Consider the following 25,171-nt stretch of genomic DNA (forward strand, 5'->3'; position numbering starts at 1 on the left):
TTACGCTGATGTGTTTCCACCTTGTAAAATTGTTCATCTTGATGCCAGAATAGAAGATGGTAAGGTCATTTTATCATGGACTGCCCCAGGAAATGATTTTGATGAAGGCCAAGGTATGGTTTTGGCTTGCAATCCTGCCTCCTGTCCAAGGTGAAATTGCAAAATGAATACATTTTCTGTGGGCATTTAAAGTGAGCTCCCAACATTTATCAACAGTATTTTGTTACATCTGGAAACACCTGTACAAGCACCAGCTCAATTTTTGTCTGTACTTTGTAGCAGAAACTGAAGACTCAACATTTCTAATTCTTCATCATTAATCAAATTTTTCTTAACTATAAATGGCGTAAATGTGCTATTCTAGTAATTCAGCGTGATACACATCGCACAACGCAAGATCTGTAATAGAGTTTAGTCTAACTGACACCAGTGGGAATTTTGTGCAGTGGTTCCAGGGCTTTATTCTTGCTCTCCTCTTGCAAAGATTTTAAATGGAATTATCCAATAAGTTTTTATAAAGAGCTTCTTGGAATTTTGATGGAAGGCTCACTTTCACTGCATTGTAGTATTTTGCTACTCATGGAAGAGAGACATATGCTCTGTGAATGTAAGGAAAGAGTGGAAAGAAACATCATATTTGGACAAGAAATAGGAATTTTACTTCATTTAGTGCAAGGTCAAATTCAGTGAAGTCAGAAATACTGAGAGACTTCAGTGTGGGTTCATGACGACTGCCATCATCTATTCATTTCAGTGCTGTGCTGCGAGAAATTTAATCATTCAAGCACTTAGTTTAGGTAATAAAATAAGATTTTTGCAGAGCTACCCACCACGCTGCATTTATTTTTCCCAGTAGCTGAACTAACTAATGGAAACGATACTAAGTAGTATTTTGAAAGTATTTTGAAAAGAAATTATTTTGAAAGAGATCAAAAGTTTGAATGATAGCTAATACACATGAAAATATCTTCTAATATTTGTATTTTCAGCTGCAAGTTATGAAATCAGAACAAGTGAGACTCCTCTGGAACTAGGAGGCAACTTTTATAGCACTGCTTTTGTGAATACTTCCCCTCTATCACCTGAGCATGCTGGCTGCAAAGGTAAGTTAAAAAGTTGCGCTAACTAGTAGCGTGGAGGTGTTTAAAAAGGAATTGGTCGTTACTGTTTCCGAGGCTTCAGTGACTGCTAAAGGCAAAATGAAAACAATCATTTCATATTGATATGAACAAAAAAACCCAAACCCACATACAGAAGAATTTAGCTAATTTTTCTGTCCAATATTTCAGAAAAAGTGGAATGATGTAATTTCATACCATGACTATCAGGATTATTTTTTGATACACTAGGAAAACAGATGGAGGTAAATCTTCAACCTGAAGTACTTTTAAATGCATGTGCCTGAATAAATTTCACACAGTAGTTTTTAAAAAATTGCATAAGACCTTCAGCAGCAGCTTACTGTCTTGGTTATTAATGACTCTTAGAATATCACTAAGAAGTCATAGTATTTTTTAAAAAGGCAGAGGGGATGACCTGCAAAATTATTGGAAAATCTGCTTAACATCTGTTCCACAAAAATAATAGGAAAGCTGATACAGAATTCAATCAATAATGAATTAAAGGACGAAAATATAATCAGTGTCAATCTATACCTCATTTATTCCATTTCTATTATTTTTAATGTAATTATGAATTTAACTAACAATGTAGCTATATCATGAGATATTTGTGAACTGATTACTGTGTGATAGTCCAATTCAAAATATAGTACTATATTGGATTAACCAAGCACCTCCTTAACAAATTAGGAACTACCTAGCTGGGAGATCTCAAAAAGTAGCTGGTAGGGAATCATCATCTAATAGACATTTCTCAAAGGATTGCAAATCAGTGATAGGCGTGATGCTATTAAATACTTTATCAAGGAATTAGAATAAAATATAAAGTCACTTCTGGACAAGTTTCTTTGAGTATGAAGTGAGAAATGAGGAGGAGGAAGGGATAGGACAGCCACACAGGGTAATCTGGCTTGCGTGACAAACTGCTCCCACTCAAGAAATCCCATTTATTCCAAATGGGATGGTTATTCATCTAAAGGCAAACAATGCCATTTAAAAGGGGAGATTTTAAATACCAAATATTGTATACAGAACTTATCAGCATTTTACTATCTCACTGACCTAATCTTGCTTTTTTAATTGTTTCAATTCCGTATTACATAATTATTGCATTGTTCAGAATTTTTTTCTAGGAAATTCCAATTGTGTTTTTGCAATTATTTGTCTCTTCTAAAATGAATAACGGAGCATAGATCACCTGAAGAGGCATAAGGAAATGAAATTGTTTTTTTTTAGTTCACAATAAAATATCAAGTATTTCCTCCTAAAATTAACACATAACTAAATGCAGCCAACATATCTGATATAACTGTACTTTCATGGAACATCAGTGTCTTGTTGCAAACTGTTACACCTCTTTTTGACACAAAGACAGTGTTAGGAGCAAAAAGCAGGTGCGAATCCCTCACGGACGAGGCACAACACTCAGCGAGTGAAAGCTTTGTCTTTATGGAAAGTGTAGCATTACCACGGTGGGAGCCCCAGGACACCAATGCTAATCAAAATGGGGACCTGACGCAGCGGAGCCCTGCTTGGGAGTGAAGCTCAAGGGAAAGCACCGCAGGGTTCAATAATAAAACTTGCGCTGATTAACATATCATACATATGCAATATCCTGTTTGGCTCATTAACGAACTTGCTGATGTAATGCAGGTCCTGTTATCCGAATGGCGAGATCTGCACCTGGCCGTCACGTTGGCGGCTGTGCAATGGGAGGGAAGCGAATGACCCCGGGTTACTGTGACAATGAGATAAGACACGCTTGGGACACTACATACTCGGGTGAGAAGAATCAAACCATCCCAGGTTGCTGCAACAAGAAGATAAGATGTGCTTGGGACTCTGCATACTCAGATGAGGGAGGCGAACTATCCTGGGTTACCATAATGAAGTCGTCTTGCACCCTACAGGCGGTCATATAAATGACTGATAAGCCATCACTTTTCTAACCAAGTACCAAGCAGACAGGAACAAGCAATGGGGGTGTTTAGGAGTTTGATATTTCTGCTGTCTTTTCAGCTCCTGCACGTGGCAAAAGGTTCTATGGTATGGCTAAATAAGAATGGCTATGAGGATTTGGTTGTTGCAATTAATCCCCAGGTGCCAGAAGATGCTAACATCATCCTGAACATAATGGTAAGGTTGTGACTTGACTTTTCTGCTTGGAAAGTAGCATGAATCAGGTCCAGCTCCCATTCTTGTCAATAGTTTTTTTTCTTGTTGTTTTGAATTAATCATGGATTAATCCCATAGTTACTAAACTAGTAATTTCTAATTTGTCTTGCCATCTGTTGTCACTACTAAGAGCACTAATTCCCTCAGACAGTGCTGTAATATCTCTGTTGTGAGGAAGACTGAAATTCCTTTAAGTAGCTTTCCAAATTATGTTTACCTGAAAGAATGTCCTATGAATACTTATTTAATAGCCATTGATTATACCACTGTTTGTCATTAGCTAGTATGTCTCGTAAAGTTCCTTTAAAAATCGCAAAGGTAAAAACCAAAAGGTTAGGTTTAGTGGCATTTCTGGGCTTAACTTATTGCAAGCCATGTAGATGCCTCAGTGGATAAATTCCCCTAGAACAGGATGCTGGCTAGGTCTCAAAGCAAAGAAATTGTTTTCTACAAATTCAAATCATTTTAGAGAAAACCTGCTGAAGAGGACACCTCTGACAAATGCCCAGGTTCTGCAGTATGTCTAATGCCTACTAGACCCTGATGTAGGATTATCTCAGCCCCAAGTCATCTCTAAGATCAAGTACGAAGGGTACCATCCTTTGGTCAGCCATGAAGTTTTTAACATTTCAAGATTTCTTTCATCTTGTGGAAGAGGTTTACCTATTAAACTGTCTTGTGCAGTGCTTACACAGAGTCAAGGCCTTTTCTGCTTCTCACCCCACCCCACCAGCGAGTAGGCTGGGAGGGCACAAGAATTTGGGAGGGGACACAGCCGGGACAGCCGACCCCAACTGACCAAAGGGATATTCCATACCATAATGACATCATGCTCAGCATATAAAGCTGGGGGAAGAAAAAGGAAGCAGGGGACGTTCAGAGTGATGGCATTTGTCTTCCCAAGTAACCATTACACGTGATGGAGCCCTGCTTTCCTGGAGATGGCTGAACACCTGCCTGCCGATGGGAAGTAGTGAATGAATTCCTTGTTTTGCTTTACTTATCCACAGACTGCAGTCCCTTAGGGGTGTACCTGCTCCAAGTGGAGCCTTATCTATGAGCCACAGTCTCTCCAGGGGTGTACCTGCTGCGACATAGGCTTATCCACAGCCATAGTTGCTTTGAGGTGCACCTGTTCCAGCGTGGCCTTCTCCATGTGCCACAATGCCTTCAGAGATACACAAATCCAAAACATAGCCTCATACTAGCTGCTATGAAGAAAATTAACTCTATCCCAGCACATATTAACATTGACGTTAATATTTATTTTCTTTCATTCCCTAGAACATGATTGAAAATGCTTCTAATTACTTGTTTGAAATGACAAAATATCGATTTTTCTTCAAGTCTGTAAAAATTGTAATTCCTAAAACATGGAAGAAAAATACCAACTATTCAAGATTAAAACCAGAATCATATGATAAGGTATGATTTAGAGAACTCTCTACGATTAGAACAAGGAAAAGCTAGACTGATAAGGCTACGTTACAAATCACAGCAAAATCTAGGACTAATCCTGGAAGTTCTTACTCAAAAGTGTTGAGAGTGTTCATAGATAAAAAAAATTGCAGGATTGAATTTTTTCAACAAGAATCACCTAACTCTTCTCTACACTCATGTTATGTCTAACTTTGGTCTTACTTTTTCAGGCAGATGTCATCATAGCAGACACTTACATGAAACATGTAGATGATCCTTACACCTTACAGTATGGAGGATGTAAGGAGAAAGGACAGTACATCCATTTCACACCTAACCTCCTGTTAAATGACAATTTGACTAATGTTTATGGAGAAAAAGGTAATACTGCTATTTAATTTAATTGCCTGTTTTATTGCTCGTATGAAATGGCCAAGTTTTTTCAAAGTGATTAATGAATTTAGGAACTTTAATTTGCTTGCCAAAATGAAAAAAACTTTGAGAGACACATTTTTCAGAAGTAGTAAATACCTGTGAAATGTCTGAAGTCAAATATTCAAACACTGGATGCAGAAGTTGTTCATCCCTTTGAAAACATTAAATGGTTATTGCTCTGCATTTAACTACTGCGATTAGCAGCAGCCTTCCTTTTATGACTACTTACCAAAAAAACTATCCAGTGTTTGTGTATCTGATTTTGTACTACACTATGTCAAAAAATGTAAAGTTTTCTGCTCTGTGAGACAGAAACCTCACAAAACCTACATTTCCTCAGGAGATTTTTGCCAACTTGGAAGAAAGCCTCTAGAACAGTTCCTGCCTTTCTGAGACTTGAATAAAAATTCTAGTCCTGGTTGCTAAACTGATGCCTTCCTAGTTTTACCTCAAAGAAAAATTATTATCCCAATTGCTTAAATATTTCACAATCTTCCTGTATTACCTCAGATAAGAATTAGTTTAAATTGTTAAAATGTCTAAGTAAAACCCTGAGTAGCTTTTAAACAACTGTATTTAGACCATGCGTGTGCTACTCTTTTTCAACAGGTCGAGTTTTTGTCCACAAATGGGCTCACTATCGGTGGGGGGTGTTCGACAAATATAGTAGCGATGTGCCTTTTTATGTGTCTAGAAATTCTAAAGAAGCAAGTGTGGAAGCAACAAGGTTTTGGTTTTTTTTCATATTTCTGGTTTTACAGTACACAGGTTTAAAGATTTCAATAACTTTTTCAATATTCTTGTCGTCTGTGCTGAGTTTGCTCTTTGTAGAGTGTCCATGACCTGTTCACGTGATTAAAAGATGCTTAGTCAGCAACATCTATCGCCTGCTGTGCAGCCCAGAAAACCACAGCTGCCTTCGGTGCTGTTTTGTAAGAGGTTCAGGAGATCAGGCTGGATAATCTTTTGCTCTGTGAGCAACTGCAGACTTCAGCTACCTTCGTACTTATTTAACATAATTTTATTAAATAGCAGTCACCAATAACACTGAAATTGCCTACTGAAGCTACTGTGATTTTAAACCGTTTCCACAAAGAGGGACAATAACTGAATGGATGTAGAGAATTAGTTCAGGCTTGCCTTTTTTCCTACCTCAGGCATACCAATAGTCTTTTGTATTGCAACTGCAAGCAGGATGTCTTTCCTGCATAGCCTATCACAAGGAAGACCACAAAAGACCACAAGTGTTTTATGATTCTAACTATTTCTAGATTAATTGGAGGCTCTTGCCAGGCATAGAGATAGCCTTCCTATGTACTTGTGCAGCATCTAGTACAGTGCTGCGTCAACAGCAATTTGGCTTTGGGCAGCCAAAATTCAAATAACTAACCAGTTACAGACCGGGTTCTTAACCAGCCCTGCCTATCTTCTCTTCCCTTAGCTGTCCAGCTGGTGTGACTGGCATACCTGTTTTCCAAGACTGCAGCAGAGACAAGTGTGAGCCGAGAAGCTGTAGATATGATGGTCAGCTATATGAAAAAGGATGTATATTTATTATTAATATACGATATACGTATATTAATATATATATACGACAAAATATCTCCTGTTATGTATTTGCAATACACACCGTCTATAAGTATTACTATACCTTTCTGGACTGAAAGTTTAGTAACATTTGCGGTCTAGTCAGTTATTTCTGCTGGGGAGAATGATCAGTCAGGTGTGTGTTTAATTAATTTCTATTTCAAAGAATATACATATGATTTGACAGCTGTTTCCTATCAATAAGGGTGAGATGTACTGCAGTCTTAGCATCCTTCTTGCTCCGTGTTTACAGAATCAGATCAACAGCATAAAAGGGAAGCATTCTTGCCAAATGCGTTGTCCATAAGATAACTGCAGTTTTTGATCACTCCTTATGTAAACTGGCACCCAAACTGCGTTACCTGCTTAGCTCTATTCCACTCTATTGCAGAGCAATCTGGTCTGTCTATCCACCCTTAAGACAGAAGCAGCAGCCCAACTCTCTTGAAAGAAGCCAGGACAACCAGGCAGGCCTCCTCACGCCAGCTCTGTACCGTTCCAGTGTCTGGGAGAGGATGCTGGGACAGGGGTTAGCAGGACGATCTTGCAGGCTAGATCTCTGTGGTACAGGATCACAATTCCTCCAGCTATTGACCTTATTTCTTTGGGCAAGCTCATTCCGAGAACTTTAATGGTGTACTGGCCCTGGCTAGGATACAGTTAATTTTCTTCATAGTGGATTATATGGTGCTGTGTTTTAGATTTTTGACCAAAACCGAATGTTGTGGTTTAACCCCAGCCAGCAACTAAGCCCCACACAGCAGCTCACTCACTCTTCCCACAGTGAGATGGGGAGAGAATCAGCAGGGTAAAAGTGAGAAAACTCGTGGGTTGAGATAAAGACAGTTTAATAGGTAAAGCAAAAGCTGCGCTCTCAAGCAAAGCAAAACAAGGAATTCATTCACTCCTTCCCATCGGCACGCAGGTGTTCAGCCATCTCCAGGAAAGCAGGGCTCAATCACACATAACAGTTACTTGGGAAGACAAACGCCATCACTCTGAACGTCTCCCCTTCCTTCTTCTTCCCCCAGCTTTATATGCTGAGCATGATGTCATATGATATGGAACAAGGGGTGGAGAATGTGGTGGTTTTGGCTGGGATAGAGTTAATTTTCTTCATAGTAGCTAGCATGGGGCTATGTTTTGGATTTGTGCTGAAAACTGTTGATAACACAGGGATGTTTTCGTTACTGCTGAGCAGTGCTCACACAGAGTCAAGGCCTTTCCTGCCTCTCACCCCATCCCACCAGCAAGTAGGCTGGGGTGCACAAGAAGTTGGGAGGGGACACAGCTGGGACAGTTGACCCCAACTGACCAAAGGGATGTTCCATACTATAATGAAGACATTGAAAAGATTATTTCCTGCTTCTCTCAAAGTCTTGACTTTGTATCTTTTGCATGTTTCCTTATTCCACTCAAGAAAACTTATAGGAACTTGTCCAAGGCCCTCACCAACCAACCAAGAAGTTGGTTAATTATTCAGGCTGCTAACTTGTGCTGACCTCCATGCTGTTCAGCTACAGCTACAGCTACCTATGTTAGCAGGCTTAAATCTAGTAGGACCTCCATAAATCAGTCACTCCAAGGATCTCAGTACTCACAGACTGAAAGCTTTGTTTCTGCATGTCACAACATGCTTGTGCTTACATAAAATCTGAAATAAGTTTTTTGGGAGCACTTTCTTTGCTTGCCTCTTGTAAGATCCTGGCTGGCCAGGCACCGTGGCACAGAGGACATTCGCTGGAGAACACCACCTCCATTTGTCCTGACCCCACCACAAACTTCATATTTTCTGAGATATATTTTTATGCTCATACTGTTGGGTTCAGAATTATTATCAGCTTCAATCTGACTTTTTATGTGGTTGAATTTTGTGATAAAAACACTCACAATAGTGAGGCTCCAAATATGCAGAATAACATATGCAACCACAAAAGCATGTGGGAAGTAATTATAGAATCTGATGACTTTTGCAACTCAGCTGTTGTAAATGCTTCTGCACCCCCCTCTGAGACTACCTTCAGGCTACTACAGACCCAAGACAGAGCACTCGCTTTAGTACTGGATGTTTCTGGGAGCATGTCAATGGTAAGAATACGCATTTTATATGCAATTTTTAGCAAAAATTGTAAGGAACAGAAAAAGTTACAAAATAAAAAAAGAATCAGTCAATTTTGTAATTAACTTGATTATTTTAGAAAAAAAAGGACTACTCTTATTCTCCTTGGTAATTTTTTTTTAGGAATTCCTACAAGGTATCACTTCAAAATACTGAGAGTTGTAGGCCAGACTTGGTCTTTTTCTTCTTGTAAAATCTCGATTTTATATACTTTCCTTCCTTTGTTCCAGACCTAGAATGACAGTGCCATTGTACTTCTTCCAAGCAGAAAATGTATCATAGATAGCATTTCACATTGTACTTTTGTTATGAATGATCTAAAATTTAAAGTAGATATGTAGGTCACAATATGTCAATAAATTAGATGTTCTTTCCTCATTACAATATTGCTCTTTGGAATCAAGAATGTAAGCTGGCATAATGTTATGTCATTTTAACAAGGCTGAGGTTGTTTTTTCTTTTTTTTCCCCATAAAAATTTGCACAGATTTATTCTTTCACAACTTCTTGTGGCATGAGATATTAAGCTTGTTTATGAATGCAAGGTTTAGTAGACATCCCTGAATATGTGCTTATTTGCATAAATATCCTAATACTTTTATAAAGCTGTAAGCAATGCGATCATCTGTAGAAAGACGACAAAATTATCTGGGTAGGTAAGGCAGCTATCTCATGATTTATTAATAGACTTCAAATTCCTATGCATACTCTAACAGCTTTTAAAAATCAGCCTATATATCCTTTTTATGACATGCTGCATTTTCGCATCTGTAACTTACCGCTTCCACAGTTCAGTAGTGAGCCAGTGACCACTACTCTCTTATTGAAAATACTGCAAGTTCAGGATTTCATTTCTCACAGGAGTTCAAGCCTAAAAATAAGACTATTCATATAAAGAAGGTGTTGAGAACATGTTGAGAAATATTCTTAAATATTTGACAGTCATACCTTAAACCAAAATATACATGAAGAAGCATAAAGCAGTATATGCTCCAATTCTTTAGTTATGGTATACATATAACTATTGTGGGATTCTCTCATAGTGCTCCATCAACAGATCTATTTCCAGACATGCTGTTCTAGTCCAGGGCTGTTCTTGAGACTGATCTTCAGCAAAGATCTGCAATTGTAATAAATTATATTATTTTTATAATACAGCTGTCTACCAACCATAGTACATTTTATTAAATCAGTTAGTAAATAATAATGTAATGCTAAAAATCAAAATGAAAATAATTATGAAATAAATACTGCAAGAATAGCTAGCTCCAGAGATAAATGTTTTCAAATATAACTTTTTTTTCAGTAACCCCTTTGAATATTTGCATTTAAAGTAGCCATACTTTTACTTTAATATTATTTATATTTTCAAAATACTTAGTCTCTAGACTAACCTACTCTTCAGGCATTGTAGGTGTCGTCCTATTGCATTGACAGCACACTAAAAGAAGTGACAGAAATCTTGATTAGGAATGAAGTCATAACATCAGAAGATTGACTTTGCCTAGTGACATCTTTCCTGGAAGCTGCAGTTTGCTGCACTTTCACAATACCAGAACATGGTTTACATCTCCTCTCTTCTAGAACTGAGCATACATATGTTACCTTATGGCAGATACGTTTTTAATTTTTAATTACAACCTGACCAACATCAAAAATTCCTATATTTTGTTCATAGTCAAAGCTTTTCAGAAGAGATTGCATTCTAAGAATGTTGTTTTTCTTGACATACAGCACGACCACATCAGACATCTCCGTAGCGCTGCAGAAGCATTTCTGCTCAATATTATTGAAATCGGTTCCTGTGTTAGAATTGTCACATTTGACTCTCACGCATTTGAAAAAAGCTCCTTTGCAACAAATAACCAATGACACAACACGCCAAAAACTTGTTCAATGTTTGCCTGTAATTGCTAGTGGACAAACCAATATCTGTGCAGGCGTACGTAAAGGACTTAAGGTAAAGTACAATGTGGAAATACCTCCTGGAATGTATGGAAAATGAAGAAGCAGCGAGAAACATACTTGATAGCCCACTGAACATGGACTTCCTATGCAATGGTAGAGTTAAGAAAGATAATATGATTCTTGAATCTGTCAGGAGAAAATTTGGTATAGAAACTATTTGGCATTCCCATTATATGGCATTAGAAAGCGTATTACCAGAAAACAGGCCAAATGTGATGTCCATGCTTTAAAAAGGATACTGAAAAATAAGATTAACAATGAACTACAAGAATGATCTAAATTTTGGAAAATCAAATTTCTTTTGGAAACCTATGAAGTTTATTCTATTTAGTTTGTTTAAGAGAAAGTTAAGAGGTTACTTTAATACAGTTCTTTAATTACTTCTAGTGGAAAGAAATATGCAGTACTGCAGTCCAAACTCTCACATGACTGGATAAACTCACAGCCTGATCACATTGCTGGGTGTATATACAGAGAAAAGGCTGCAGAGCAACACAACAATGAATGTAATATTGTATTCCTGCGATCTCTAAGATTTTTTTCTAGCAAAATGTGGACTGAGGAGACACCAGAGATCTGACTCATGAATCACAATGAACATATAGAACAAGTAAGTGTTAAAATGGGAAGCTGTACAATGGCAGTATTGTTAATACCCACAGTTCACTAGTCATGAATCAAGCCCCTAAAATTGTGAAACCACATACGAATCCTGAGATTGGGAAACACTGATGGATAGATATTATTATTTATTTGTCTGTTTTACTTCCTTGGGCTGGCAGTCTGAAGTCCCAGAAGATGTCACCTACTTCAGATGCAAAACTGAAAATCAGGAGCAACGTGTAGGAAAAGGGAAGAAAGAGAAAGAGAGAAATTGTACAGAGAAAGATGAGACTGCTGAGGTAGTTGAGAGTCCAGGGCAGAGAGGAGGCTCAGGACAGGGGGACATCAGGAGGAAGACTGGCAACCAGACAGGAATGAACAGCCAGGACAGAGGCATCCCCCATGGGTGCTCCCTACCCCTTTCTGCCCCACCTTCAGTTACCTCAGAGTCCACCCTTAGACAGAAGTCTGTCCTTCTCTACTCCTGAAATTTTGGTTGGAGAATAAAAAGTAGTTCCAGACAGTGGACATAAGTTTTTAATATGATGCCCTTAAACATCCAGTCCCTGAACCAGTAAAGCATATACAGGCAGAATGCTTCTGACATCTTCAATTTGGGACAGGTTTTTTCCCTAGAAAAACATATAGTAAATATTCATTATTTATAATTGAACACTTACTAAATCTAAGCAATTAGATCTTGCAATATCAATTGCAATAATTAATATTGTAATAGTTTTAGTGTTAAATAAAAATTCAAACACTTATTAAAGAATAAATTTATCTTATATTTGAAGTTAACAGTTTTAAATGCATGCATTGACTGTGCTCTGGGATAAACTAGTATTTAAAAATTATTCTGCTGCTTATATCATGAATTCTTTTCTTGATGCAGTTAATTGCAGATAAAAGAAATACTACATATGGTTCAGAAATTGTGTTACTGACAGATGGAGAGGACTCAGGTATAGCAGCTTGCCTTGATTTGGTGAAACAAAGTGGGGCAAAAATTCACACCGTTCCACTGGGGCCACTGGCAGCCAAAGAATTAGAAGAATTTTCAAAACTAACAGGTAAATATTCTAAACGCACTCTTTCTCTGGCATGCATATTCAAGTATGGAAATGTAAAAGCATGGCAATTCATCGGTCTGGAAAAAAGAAATTGAAGAAATTTAAACCAAATTTCATTTTAAAGAAATTTGGTTTTCATGACAGGCTTTTTAAATAGAAACAAGCAGAACTCTTTAGATCCATAGATTTGCTTTAAGAGCTGTCTTGATTTAAACAATGCAGTAACATGACAATACTGTATTACTAAGGAGATTTAATGATGATATTGTTATATAACATAAAAAGAAATGTCTAGAATTTTATTTCTGGCATTACACACAATGACTAGAACTTTCTAGATGCTTTAACTTATAAGCATTTTTTATTACATAAAGAAGAATAATTTTCTCCAACTGTTGCGGCTGAAGTGCATTGGCTAGGAAATTGTAAACACAGTGACTACCCTTGCCATTAGCAAGCATAGCTGTCAGCTGAGCTGGAGCTACATAATTAGTTTGAAAACCACCATTTAAAAACTATCCATAGGGGTGTTGCTTCATGCTACAGCACCTGCAAATGCCATGGAAGAATGAAAACTCACCTTATGTCAGTCTGTGCATGAGGAACGGGGGTGAGAGGCTTTAAGTGGTAGGGAGGGGCCGTGGGCAGCCTCTGCACACCCCGAGCAGGCTCCCCAGGGCTCAGCGCTGCACAGCAGTCTCTTCCCCACTCTGGGACTCCAGTGACCTGTGCATTAGGAGCACAGTGATGGCTCCGTTTATGTCTGGCATGTATGATCCTAGTTTGAGAGAGAATTGCAACAAATGTGTGAAGTGCAGATGCTTCAGTAGAGCAGTATGAAGCCATATTCACAATGAATTCATTAACAGACCTGCACTGAGTATGAGAACCTCCAATGGACTATTGCTGCTTGAACTCAGTATGCATGAAAAGAGATCTAAACTTCACATTTGGAAATAAAGATGATCTGGATTTTAAGAGTCAAAAACCACGGAATGCCACCGTGTCTTTTCTACAGAGGTATTTTCAGAGCAGAATTTCACTGAAGGGATAATACGGGCCTCCAAAAGTACTAGGAAAAGTCTAAAGATGCTGTACTTGACGATATGCTGCAGGGAGTGACTTTTTTGCAAACTTTGCCATTGAGAGATAAAATGAGTTGATCACACATGCCAGAATTTACTATGACACATGCATTAACACATTAATAAAAAAATACATTTCTTTTTTGATTTCATAACAAATTGGCTGCCTCAGTAGAACATTCAGTACTGGAAGTCACATAAAATTTAGCAATTTTAGGGTAAAAAATAGTATTTCTAATTTTTTTGCTCTTGTCTTTCAGGAGGTTTAAAGCTTTATGGTGTAGATGAAGCCATCCCCAGTAAATTAACTGAGACATTCAGTGCAATTACATCAGGAAACAGAGATATTTCTGAAAATGTATTCACTTCTGAATTTCAACACTTCTTTTTCATCCTATGTTTTTAGTTGATCAGCAATTGAATGAATTTAGACATTAATGATCATCATCATCAGTGGCTCAATTTGGAAATAGGAGCAAGTACATTTTTTAGTGATCTCCTACTTTTCACTGCAATGAAACAAATATATAATATTATATATATTATATATAAATTATATTTATAGTTTTATATTTATATATTTATACCTAAACTATATATAATATATAATATGTATTTATATTCTTATATATTATATATAAATATATGTTATATGCTTTTATATATTATAAAACATGTTATATAATATTATGTAATATTACATAGTTATATAGAAATTATATATAAGCATATAATATTTATATATTTTATATGTATAAATAGATATTTATAGCATATAAATATATAATTTACATAATGTATATACTATATACTATATAATATATGTAAATATATAATTTACATATTGTATATAATGTATATAGTTCTTGATTTCACAAAATCAAGAAAATTATTTCTCATAATTGTCAAAGACCAAGAGACTTTGAGAGAAAAAAGCAAGCAGAAATTCCCCAGGATGTTTAGTTCACTCTTACATGAAACATCTTTTAGAGCATTTTAACAGTCTAACTGAAGTAACAAAGATACAACTACAATACAGCTTCTCTCATAAGCCATACATATAATTTTAACACAAAAACTTTTAGACTTTTCATCTAGGCCAATTGTTAATTAGAATTCAGCAAATCATTCCTCAGTTTGTTAATATTTTAACACAGACCAAGTCCTGTGTTTTGTTCAAAATACACCACTCGTGAAGATAGCTAGATTATAAGCAGCAGTCAATATAGATTTGAAAGGCAGGTGTGGGATTTTTTGAGTTGTTGTATTGCCTTTAATTGACTCTTCTGTCCCACCTATACAGGGTAAAAAAATTAAGTTTATGACAGGCTATTTTCTAATTGCAGACTTTATTGTTCATAAAATAGGATTGAGGAAATTACACAAAATTATTTTAATTTTAATAAAGGAAATATTGTTTACTTCTCTCTTCTATATGTTCTCCTCTGTTCTGTTTTATTTCTGTCTCTCTCATTACCTGTAAGCCTTGCAGTCATATGTGGAGACGTTTTCTTTCTCTCTCTTCCAGGATTTTGAGACGGACAAACTGTAGCGGAAATACAGCTTACTGGCACAATGCTTTAGATAGGTAGATAAATAGTTTCTAAACTATTTAGAAATGAAGGACTTATGCTTACTGTAACACTTAAAATCAATGTTACTATGCAAGCAGCCATTTCATAAAGTGAATCTGGGATTTTAATAGTTTTCTTCATTCAATAGTTGGGCCAAATGGCTCTTAATTTTCCTGCAGGTAGAGACAGCAGAACTAGAAAGCCTGACATCTTCTCTATATAACTCTGAGTTATAAATAAGTAAGCAGAGACCTTTTTTCATGCTAGTTTCCAAAAGGGATAAATGCTTTTCAATTCTTTCCTCCAAGACTAATCCATTTTAAGTCAGCAATGAATGGATACAATATTGTGCAACGGATGAGGCACTGAAAGTATGTTAAATGCTTCTTTGCTAAATAGCAGTAAGACAAATTTTATTTCTCTAACGACAGCTTGAAAGCAAAGAGCTAGTTGTTCAGTATTTGGGATGGATGAATACTACTGTGCCTGTTGACAAAACTGTGGGAAATGACACTTCTGCACCGCATGGAGTCTATCTCAGCCTTTTTTTTTCCTGAGGGACCCCAAAGGAAAAGAATATGGAAGCTCAGACTTTACAATTGATAATTCAAACCCAAACACAGATAGATTCAGTATAAGTGGCACTGCAGTGGTAAAGACTGAACGTTTTCTTTTATTTTCTGAATTAACATTTCCTGTAGACTAGCATACAGCTTTTCTTTAATTATTTTTTTTATTATATAAGGGAAACAATGGCCCTGTTAGAACATGATTGGCAGTTTTGTATTAAAAATGTTCATACAGCAACTCAAGCTATATCAGTAACAGCTATCTCTCGACCAGCATATTCTGATGTTCCTCCAGGGCAAATAGAACATTTAATCCAGTTGTTGTTTATGCAGAGGTTAGCCAAGGGTTTTTGCCTGTTCTCCATGCAACTGTGATAGCCACCATAGAGAAGGATGGTGCTGCAGCAGTAACCCTCGAACTTCTTGATAATGGCGCAGGTGAGGTTCCGTATATATAGTAAAAACCTTTGCATTTATGCATTTTGGAATCCAAGTCTGCATATTCCCCTCAGATTTATCACTAAGGACTGAGTCATGGCTATGCCCTAAATCAAGGAAAAAAAAAAAAAAGGGAGAGACAGAGAACCCTACTGCTTTAGGACAAAAGTAAGCTACAAAGCTTTTTCTTGGTGAGGAAAACAAAGACGTGGGCCTTTCCCTGAAAAATTGTTCCGCTTTCTTTCCTGTGCCGTTATTGAGAGTGAAAGCAGAAGAACTGTGCATGGTAGAGGCTACATTGCTCATATCTACTTTCTGAAAGTGTACTTAATGGAATCATCTGCCCTCAAGAGGCAAGGTAAAAAGAAAACAAGCTGTTTTGTTAGTCTGTCTCATATTCTATGAAGCTGGACTACAGTCTTAACGTTAGCTCACCAAACGTTAGCTTTATCTCTTTTGTATCTTAAATAAGTGCATTATTCTTCTTTTCAAGAATACTCTTTCTTAGAGCAATAACAAGAAATTTCTGGCATTCAGCATCCCTCAATCTCTTTTCACCTCTCCTCTTCCTTTTCTCTCCCCATTGCTGTAGACTTGTAGCTTTATGAGTTCAGTAGTAGCCAGCAGTGCCTCCTCATTCTGTCCTTGCTTTCACATTGCTGCACTTAAAAATATAGTAAGATTTAAATGCGTTATCCTGTGTTTCTTAAACATCATCTATTTTCTGAACCCATGAATTTTCACATTGCTGCCAGGCTTTAAAATAGTTAGCTCAGATGCCACCAGCAGCTCACCTACTGCAGCCAGTCAGGTACAACTGCACAAGTTCACTTAAAGAGAAAGAATCCTGTCTTGACAAATTCCTGGCCAAAGGTTAATTTATGACATTTTTCTAATTTAAAGGTGCTTTACGTAGTAGATGGCCAGTAAGTATTAAGTTGGTCGTCCATACAGTTAACACCTAGTTAAAGGCATTAATGCAAAATGGTTCTTTTTAACAAAATATATATGAAACGCAGGTTGTCATAGTGGGACTACTCCTGTTTTTAAAGATGTCCACATTACAAAAATACTGCCAGGTTTTCTGCATAGTAATATTCAGGTTTTATGTTTATGTATGAATAGCAAAAAAAACCTTGTTTACCAGCAGGTATCTTGTTTGAGTTATTAATTCTCAATAATTCTATACCAAGCTGCTGACACGATGAAGAATGATGGAATCTACTCAAGGTACTTTACTTCTTTGCAAGGCACTGGAAGATACAGTCTAAAAGTGAATGCCCATGGGAGAAATACAACCACCAGACTTAGCCTCAAGCAAAATCGAGCCTTGTATATACCAGGCTACAGAGAAAATGGTAAAGAGCGTTTATGAAACGGACAATTCTTTGCATGATTCGTATGTAGGGGGTGTAAAGGTTTAGCAAATGGGATCATTTAGATTCACAAAATTTGCATTTGATCTTAAAAGATGTTCCATCTATCATTTTCACTACAAAAAAGCCCAAACTAAACAAACAAATTCCAACTACTGTTTCCTATGTATGTGAATAGCATAAAATGTTGTCTTTAATCTAAAAATTATTTTCTCTTACAGCATGAGAAGGATAAATATTGCTCAGAATCTGTATTTCAGCATCTCACAATAGGAATTTCAAATCTATAATTCTTCTTGAGACTTTAAAATGGGGATTTGGGATAAATAAATTCAGCATGCAACGTTAGTACACAAACTAATGCTGCTAGAATACTTAGCTTTTGAGATTTCTTCATTTTTTAATACTTTTTCATCTTAATGCTGAAAAAAAATTAGTTATTGCAATTTAATATTCTCACACATACATTGTAAAATTTAGAAAAATCAGCATAAAAATTGTCTAAAAATCTCAAAAAGCATGGCCTATATAACTGAAACTCTCTTAAGGCCTGCAATATGGGTGAAGAGATGAATAGAACTACCTTATTGCAGCCATGGCTCACCAACATCTGCAACCTGCTTTACTGGATGCATCATTTTCAATTTTTACACATTTCAGCCTTTGTGTGCTTTTTGGGTTTCCTAAATTTTATGCTGAGAATTCTGAGATCACTTTATTTTCTGTCTTTACTTCACTAACTTTCCAATAAATTTGAATAAGCTAAAGAAAACTTAAAGGATGAGAAGAGATAATAAGAGATAATAAAAATTAAAAGAAAATGCAATTCAGAGTTCTGTCATGATGAAAGTGGAAAAATGTTTTAAACAGGTAACATTTATATGAATGCACCGAGACCTAAATTTGCAGATAAAGAAATCCAAATCAAACTGGGAAGTTTCAGCAGAATTTCAACAAGTTCTTTTGTAGTGGATACAGGAGGAGATTCTGCTCCTATTTATCCACCCTCTAAAGTTACAGACGTTCATGCTCGTATAGAAAACAAAGCAACAGTCTTGTCTTGGACAGCTCCACAACGTGACTTTGACAACGGAAAAGGTGAGTCAGACACTACATTTTTGTGAGATGAGGTTGATATTTTTATCCGAAAGGACATACCCTGAGGACCACCACTCAGAGATGAGGGTTACATCTTTCCCACCTGAAAACATAACAAAACAGAAAGTTACCCTCTTGCATGATACCTATTTTAGTCCTCCTTAATTTTTCATGTTAAAAAAAATCCAAACCAAGTAAACCAAAGAATCTTATAAACAAATCAAAAAAAAAAAATTATAATACAACCACCAGAGACCTTAGCAACAAATCTTAGTTCACGTCTGTGCATAATTAAAAAAAAAAATATCAGCCAATATGGACAATACAAAGCTTTAGTCTATTTACAAAGATGTAAATGGACTACAGAGATGCAGTAACATTCTATCCAAAATACTCATTCTAAGGCTGTTGTACAGGAAAAATGAAACCTAATTCCACATGAAATGTACAAGCATTTCCTTGCATAAGCCAGAGATTGTATGTTAAAATATACAATCTACAGTTATGCAGATTACAGTTTCAGACTAAAATCTTACATTTATCTAAAATTTTTAATAACCAGCCACACAAGGAAAAAAAAAAAAAGAATCTCAACTTCTTTTATTGCTATTTAGCAACTAATACATGTCTAAAAACTTTTATAGCTAAAGTGGTCAGTTATTGCATTATAGTTTAAGATAGCAGGTCCTGCACTGGTTTGGAGCTGGGCATATCATGCACAACTTTACTATCTAAAGAGGAAAAGATATTCCTAAGAGGAAGAGAGGGGGAAGAGGGGAAAGTCTTGAAAAGCTACAGACTTGAAATAGAAACAGCAGAACCCCCCAAAATTAATCAGACACATTTATAGCAATGTAACTACCAGTTCTTTGATTACAAACAGGAGAATCATTTTGTGTCTTTTTTTGCTATCAAAACCTCATGCTGAGAGAGAAAATACAGATCAGATGCAAGGCCCACCCCTGCTATCTACACATACATTTTAATTGCCATTTCACCTTATGTTTGTATTGGGACAGCACAGTTTCTCCTTCAGCTACATTTTGCACAGGTCTGCACAAAGCTAAGAGTGTTGGTGAAACAGTATTTTTAAGACCAGTGAAAAGGAGGAGTTCCCAGATGCAGCAACAATAGACCTTTTACGCTGTAAAGTAAAGTTTAAAAGCAAACTTGCCAACCCTCCATGCCGAGCAACAGTCAGTAGTAAAATAGGAATCATCAGCACATTTTTTTACAAAATGGCTCTAGAAGTTCTATACTGTCACCACAAGAAGGGATATTAAAATATCTATATTAATTTGTTGTTAACATGCGTTCTTTTTTCCCTAGCTGATCACTACATAATAAAAAGTAGTGAAAATCTTCTTGACCTAAGAAATCACTTTGATCATGCTACTTCTGTGGATTCCTCTAATCTCATACCTAAAGAGGCTGGTAGAGAAGAATCATTTAAAATTAAGCCAGAAAATTTCATAATAGAAAATGACACCATAATTTACTTTGCTATACGTGCTATTGATGACACCAACTTGATTTCAGAGGTGTCTAATATAGCACAAGCCACATGGTTCATTCCTCCAAAAGCATCTGTGCCTTTAGATTATGATGGCAACAACGATGCTGCTAACAGTACAGTAATAGCGGCAATAGTAGCTGTGTGTGTAGTAGTCGTCTGTACTATTGTAAGTTCAACTCTGTGTGTTTTACAAAAACAAAAGGGAAGAGTAGATATTGAAACAATGCACAAGCATGTGTAAAATAAAATAAAAAATAGAAGGAATTTAGTGTAATTTTTGCTACACAACTTTCAAAGTAGGGAAAGAGGTATTTGTACATTTAAAAAATAAGTGCACTGGTTTTAAACAGATGTATTTGTCTTTTTTGATAGGCTTATAGATGTAGATTTTCAAAAGCGTCTTATATTCAAGTACATATACACTGATTAAATGTTAAACATGAAAGCACGAATTCAGAAATATGCTAAAGTATGATATGTGTACTGTCATTTTTTTCTGTGATAAAAATACTTAACTCTTCTGCTGCAAAATTTTTCCAATGTAGTGTGGTTTTTTTTCTTAAATAAAGAAGGCAAGGGAATATGATACTTTCCTTATTTTTATTCTCCACCTTACAATCAAGTAAGGCAAGGTGGGAAAGAGATCAGAAAAATCTTCAAGTAGTGCAATGATTTCCTATGTATCTTTCACATGTTGTCAGTTAGGCTTAGTGAACCAAGAACAAAAATATGTACCTCCAGGCTGTTTATTTATCAAAAAAATATTTAAAAATATGTACCTCCAGGCTGATTATTTTTCAAAAAATATTTAAGTATGTATACCTACAGGTGTGTAGAAGAGTTGAGTATATAAATACTTTCAGAATGAGAGTTGCAGAGTATATGCAAATGAGCACATGGAAAACGTTCCTATGTGGAGACTAAACAAAGCTGTAGATTTGGAGCTAGAACAAACCTTTATATAACAAGAGGTAATTTAAAAGCTGCTAATGGAGGAGGAGTGAGAGGGATACAGGGAGAAGGGTGATCAGTATGACTCTTAGGTTGCTGACTAGCAAATTAACAACTGGCTCAAACCAGAATTCTTCAAACTTCTTACATGGCCAAGTACTTTTTACCTCTGCCTTCCAAAAACTGGGAAAAATGTACAATAATAATGAAAAAATGTTAAATTCAACAGTCAAATTATCATTCACAGTCTAGTAAATATACCATGTCTAGCAAACATGAGTACTTTCATTTGCAAGCTTGATACTATTAATGCAATTTCTGATAGTGGGAATTACACTTCAGAACCAATATACAATTTTTATAATTAATATAATAAATTATAATATGCACTCTCACCAAGTTTGCTGATGACACTAAACTGGGTGGTGAGGTGGATACGTCAGAAGGGAGAGCCATGTCACAGAGAGACCTGGACAGGTTGGAAGAGTAGGCTAGCAAGAACAGTATGAAGTTTAACAAAGAGAAGTGCGAAGTCCTGCACCTGGGAAGACATCACCCGTACAGGCTGGGCTCTGTGGCTGGGGAGCTGCCCTGCTGAAAGGGACCTGGAGGTCCTGGTGGACAACAAGATGAACACGAGTCAGCAGTGAGCCGCTGCACCAACAAAAGCAAATCGGCTCCTGGGCTGCATCTGCAGGGACATTACTAGCAGAGATTACAGACGTGATCATCCCACTCTACTCAGCGCATTGCAAGCTGCACCCAGAGTACTGTGTCCAGTTCCAGTCCCCACAATTCAAAAAAGATGCAGACAGACTGGAGAGGGTCCAAAAGGAGAGTCACGAAGATTATCAAAGGGCTGGAGAACCTGCACTATGAGGAAAAACTAAAGGAGTTAGGTCTCTTCTCCTTGGAGAAGGCTCAGGGGGGACCTCATCACAGTATTCCGATATTTAAAGGGCAGCTACAAAGAGGACAAAGGCTCTCTCTTCACAAGGAGCCACATGGAGAAGACATGGGGCAACACGTATAAGTTGCGCTAGGAGAGGTTTCATCTTGATACAAGAAAGAAATTTTTTACAGTGAGAACAATCAATCACTGGAACAACCTCCCCAGCGACGTGGTAGAGTCCCCATCACTGGAGGTTTTCAAGATGGAACTGGACAGGGTGCTAGGTAATCTCATCTAGGCTCCCTCTTCCATGAAAGGTTGGACGAGATGATCTTTTGAGGTCCCTTCCAGCCTGCGCTGTTCTATGATTCTATGGTTTTCCTGCATACACCAACAAATCTATGCAAACGTTGAATAATCATCTGAAGTTTTCTTCTCTGTCTTTGTATCTGCAACATCAAATTTTGCCCTTTGTTCTACCTTACCTTTTACATTTTAACAGCACCAACTTTTTAATGTTTTAATGGAATTTCTCTACCTTGCCTTTCCTATTTCTGTACTTTCTGCAAGTTCTGCTTTTTCTTTATCTAGGTTTCCCATTTTTTGTGGGTTTCTGTACTTCTGCATAATGCCACCTCTTAATGAATCTTATTATGGGATGTGTTTTCAGATCTAAAATTCCATTTCCCCAAGAAATAATAAATGTCGTAATTTCAGTTCATATCAAGGCCAGAATAGCTGTCACATTTTAGAGGAGAGAGACTCCTTTGGAGAAGAGAGTCAGAAATCAAAGCATTATTTGCTGATATCAGTTCCCTCTAATAGTTTTTAGGTCACTGAATGTCCATTTATTCAGACATATTTCCTTTTGTTTGCTGCTAAAGTGTCATCTTATTCCCTAAAGTATTTCTGCTGCATACAAATTGTTTGGTAGGAACTACATCATAAAGTCAGAATAAGTGGGTTGCAGCACTGTTCCTGGAGCTACTTCCTAGAGTTACATAAAAATACGACAGACCTTACATAGCCAGTCTCCATGATCCAAGACAACTCATGCATTACTCTGAAGACACCCAATCCTACCTGCCTAGCGAGCAGAGCTGCTGTACTCTATTGTGTGGCGACACTGACATCTACTGGGCTCCAACAACACTTCCAGTTTTTCCAAATGTTCCAAAAATCGTTTTAGATCAAAGCATCTCTCTCTGGGATACTCTGACCTTAATATAAATGCATATTTAAAAGTACAATCAAATATGAATAGTCGAACGTTGATTTTAGTACTTAAGGCTGGCTCTTACTATAGGAGCATGAAGAAGATTTATTTGAATAAGGTTCAGTTTACTGAGCTCTGTCTATAGTAAAAGCTCTGAAGAACTCAGTTCAAGTAATGCAGGATTCAGCACTCCCCCAAACATCTCTGCAAAAAAGAGACAAAATTTGGTCTTTCACGCTTCCTGACAAGCGAGTGCAAAATGACAGGGTGAGACTGTTTGATTGATTTAAATAATTATGTTTACACTAACAGTATGTACGCTCAAAAGCTATGTAGGCTGGGGTCCCAGTTGCTAAAACAATTGCCATATGCCAATTCAGACTAGCTAGAAAAGATGCAGTAGCTGAAGTCAAAACCATATAAGCTTTGTTCCTCAATATGGTCTTCCCAATGCTCTTAAAATAATTTCAGCTTCCAGCTTTCTACACAGACCTCACGTTGTTCCACGGAGAAGATAAGTTTAATTATTCCTATGCCACATGTGGAGAAACTGTAGTACCATGTGATAAATTGACTTTCTCAGGGTCATCAGCAGGGAAGTGGTACAGCTGCAAATATACCTCCAGTCATTAAACTATCATTGCACAGTAAAAGGAAGAAACACCAAAACTTTAATTCTTATTTCCATAGGGGCCAGTTATGGCCTATAGAATTTTCCATACAATCTTCCTCCAAGTATAGGATAGACAGCTGCTTCTAAGACAGACAACTGAGGTGTGGGACCAAATTATTATCCTGCCTGGGTATCAAACTAACCCACTGTGGCTCCAGGAAGTATGATACTGAAAGGAGGAAGATCACAAAAACAACACATGATTTACCTAGTCCAGTTCCCTGAAATTTCAGGACTTTTGCCTACTGAATGTTTTGCCAATCGCTGCACACAGTCCTAGTACAACTCCAGTTTAAGTGTTTAGGGGAAGCACAGCAACAGCTGCCGTAAGGATCAGTGGAAGAGTGCACTAATGTGAAAAGGAGCATTAATTCTCACTCAGATAGCTGTAGTTTCTGAGCGGAAGTGTGCTGTTGAGAACAGCTGCTTTCTGGTTCTGTCAAAACCAGTCCCCAGATTTTTCATGAAAGCCTGATTGTACACAGGCCAGGCAGCTGGCACTACTGATTTTATAATCTTTGCCTGGTTATTATCAAGCTAAGCTCACAGTTGTTAATGTTGGCACAGAAGCTATAGACTCACACACAAACAAATGCTCTTACCTATTTTAGTAAAACAAGCTTTGACTATTAAATAGAGGTAAAATTTAATAATGTTTATTTAAAATGACACATTCTGCTCCTTTTATTTTTATATGACTTTTCACTACATTAATAAATGTTTAATCAAATTTACCTTCAGATTTTCACGTGCATCTATTTTGAAAATCTGGTTCCAGGATTGCTGCTATTCTTCAAAGTATTAGTTGGAGTTCTGCAGAGTTGTGACTGGTAATACATTGCCAGAACTCTTCATTTCCCACTGTTTAACTGCATTAAAAGACAACATAAGTACATAAATATTCATTAAACAGATGTTTTATGCAAATATATGTGGCAGTTACATAATCATGAGTGGGAAGGGGAATAATGTATAAACATACAGTGACACAAGATGTGACCCATATAACTCAATGTATTATAGAACTAAATATGTATGGATTCCAACATGGGTATTATATTATTGGTATTACACATGCTATCAAAATGTGTTTGTTTATTTTACTGTGTTTTCAGTGGTATAAACTGACTTATGGAGGCATTTTTGGGTTGTCTTTGTTAAATCTTTGACACCAAAGCCTTTGGTTTAAACACTACTTTCCCATGAAGTCAGAAAGCAGTACTGGGAGTCAGCTTAGAAGCATTTAAGTTATAAGCTATTATTCTTTATATAAAAATATTTTAT

The 25,171-nt window shown here is 36.8% G+C and overlaps 1 protein-coding gene across 1 annotated transcript; it reads left to right on the forward strand.

Moving 5' to 3' along the window:
- Nucleotides 1–1,997: 1,997 nt before the first annotated feature.
- LOC142085208 (calcium-activated chloride channel regulator 1-like) lies at nucleotides 1,998–20,922 on the forward strand. Its single transcript, XM_075156998.1, is given in 17 exon segments — nucleotides 1,998–3,257; nucleotides 4,581–4,721; nucleotides 4,946–5,096; nucleotides 5,760–5,877; nucleotides 6,592–6,723; nucleotides 8,567–8,825; nucleotides 10,590–10,703; nucleotides 10,705–10,815; nucleotides 12,322–12,499; nucleotides 13,845–13,942; nucleotides 15,584–15,668; nucleotides 15,671–15,823; nucleotides 15,924–16,019; nucleotides 16,022–16,165; nucleotides 17,359–17,523; nucleotides 18,412–18,639; nucleotides 19,969–20,922. Coding segments are annotated over 17 exon segments (2,760 nt in total). The 5' UTR covers nucleotides 1,998–3,098; the 3' UTR covers nucleotides 20,397–20,922.
- Nucleotides 20,923–25,171: the final 4,249 nt, after the last annotated feature.

This window comes from Calonectris borealis, chromosome 8 (genome assembly GCF_964195595.1).
Source record: "Calonectris borealis chromosome 8, bCalBor7.hap1.2, whole genome shotgun sequence".
Classification (NCBI taxonomy): Eukaryota; Metazoa; Chordata; class Aves; order Procellariiformes; family Procellariidae; genus Calonectris; species Calonectris borealis.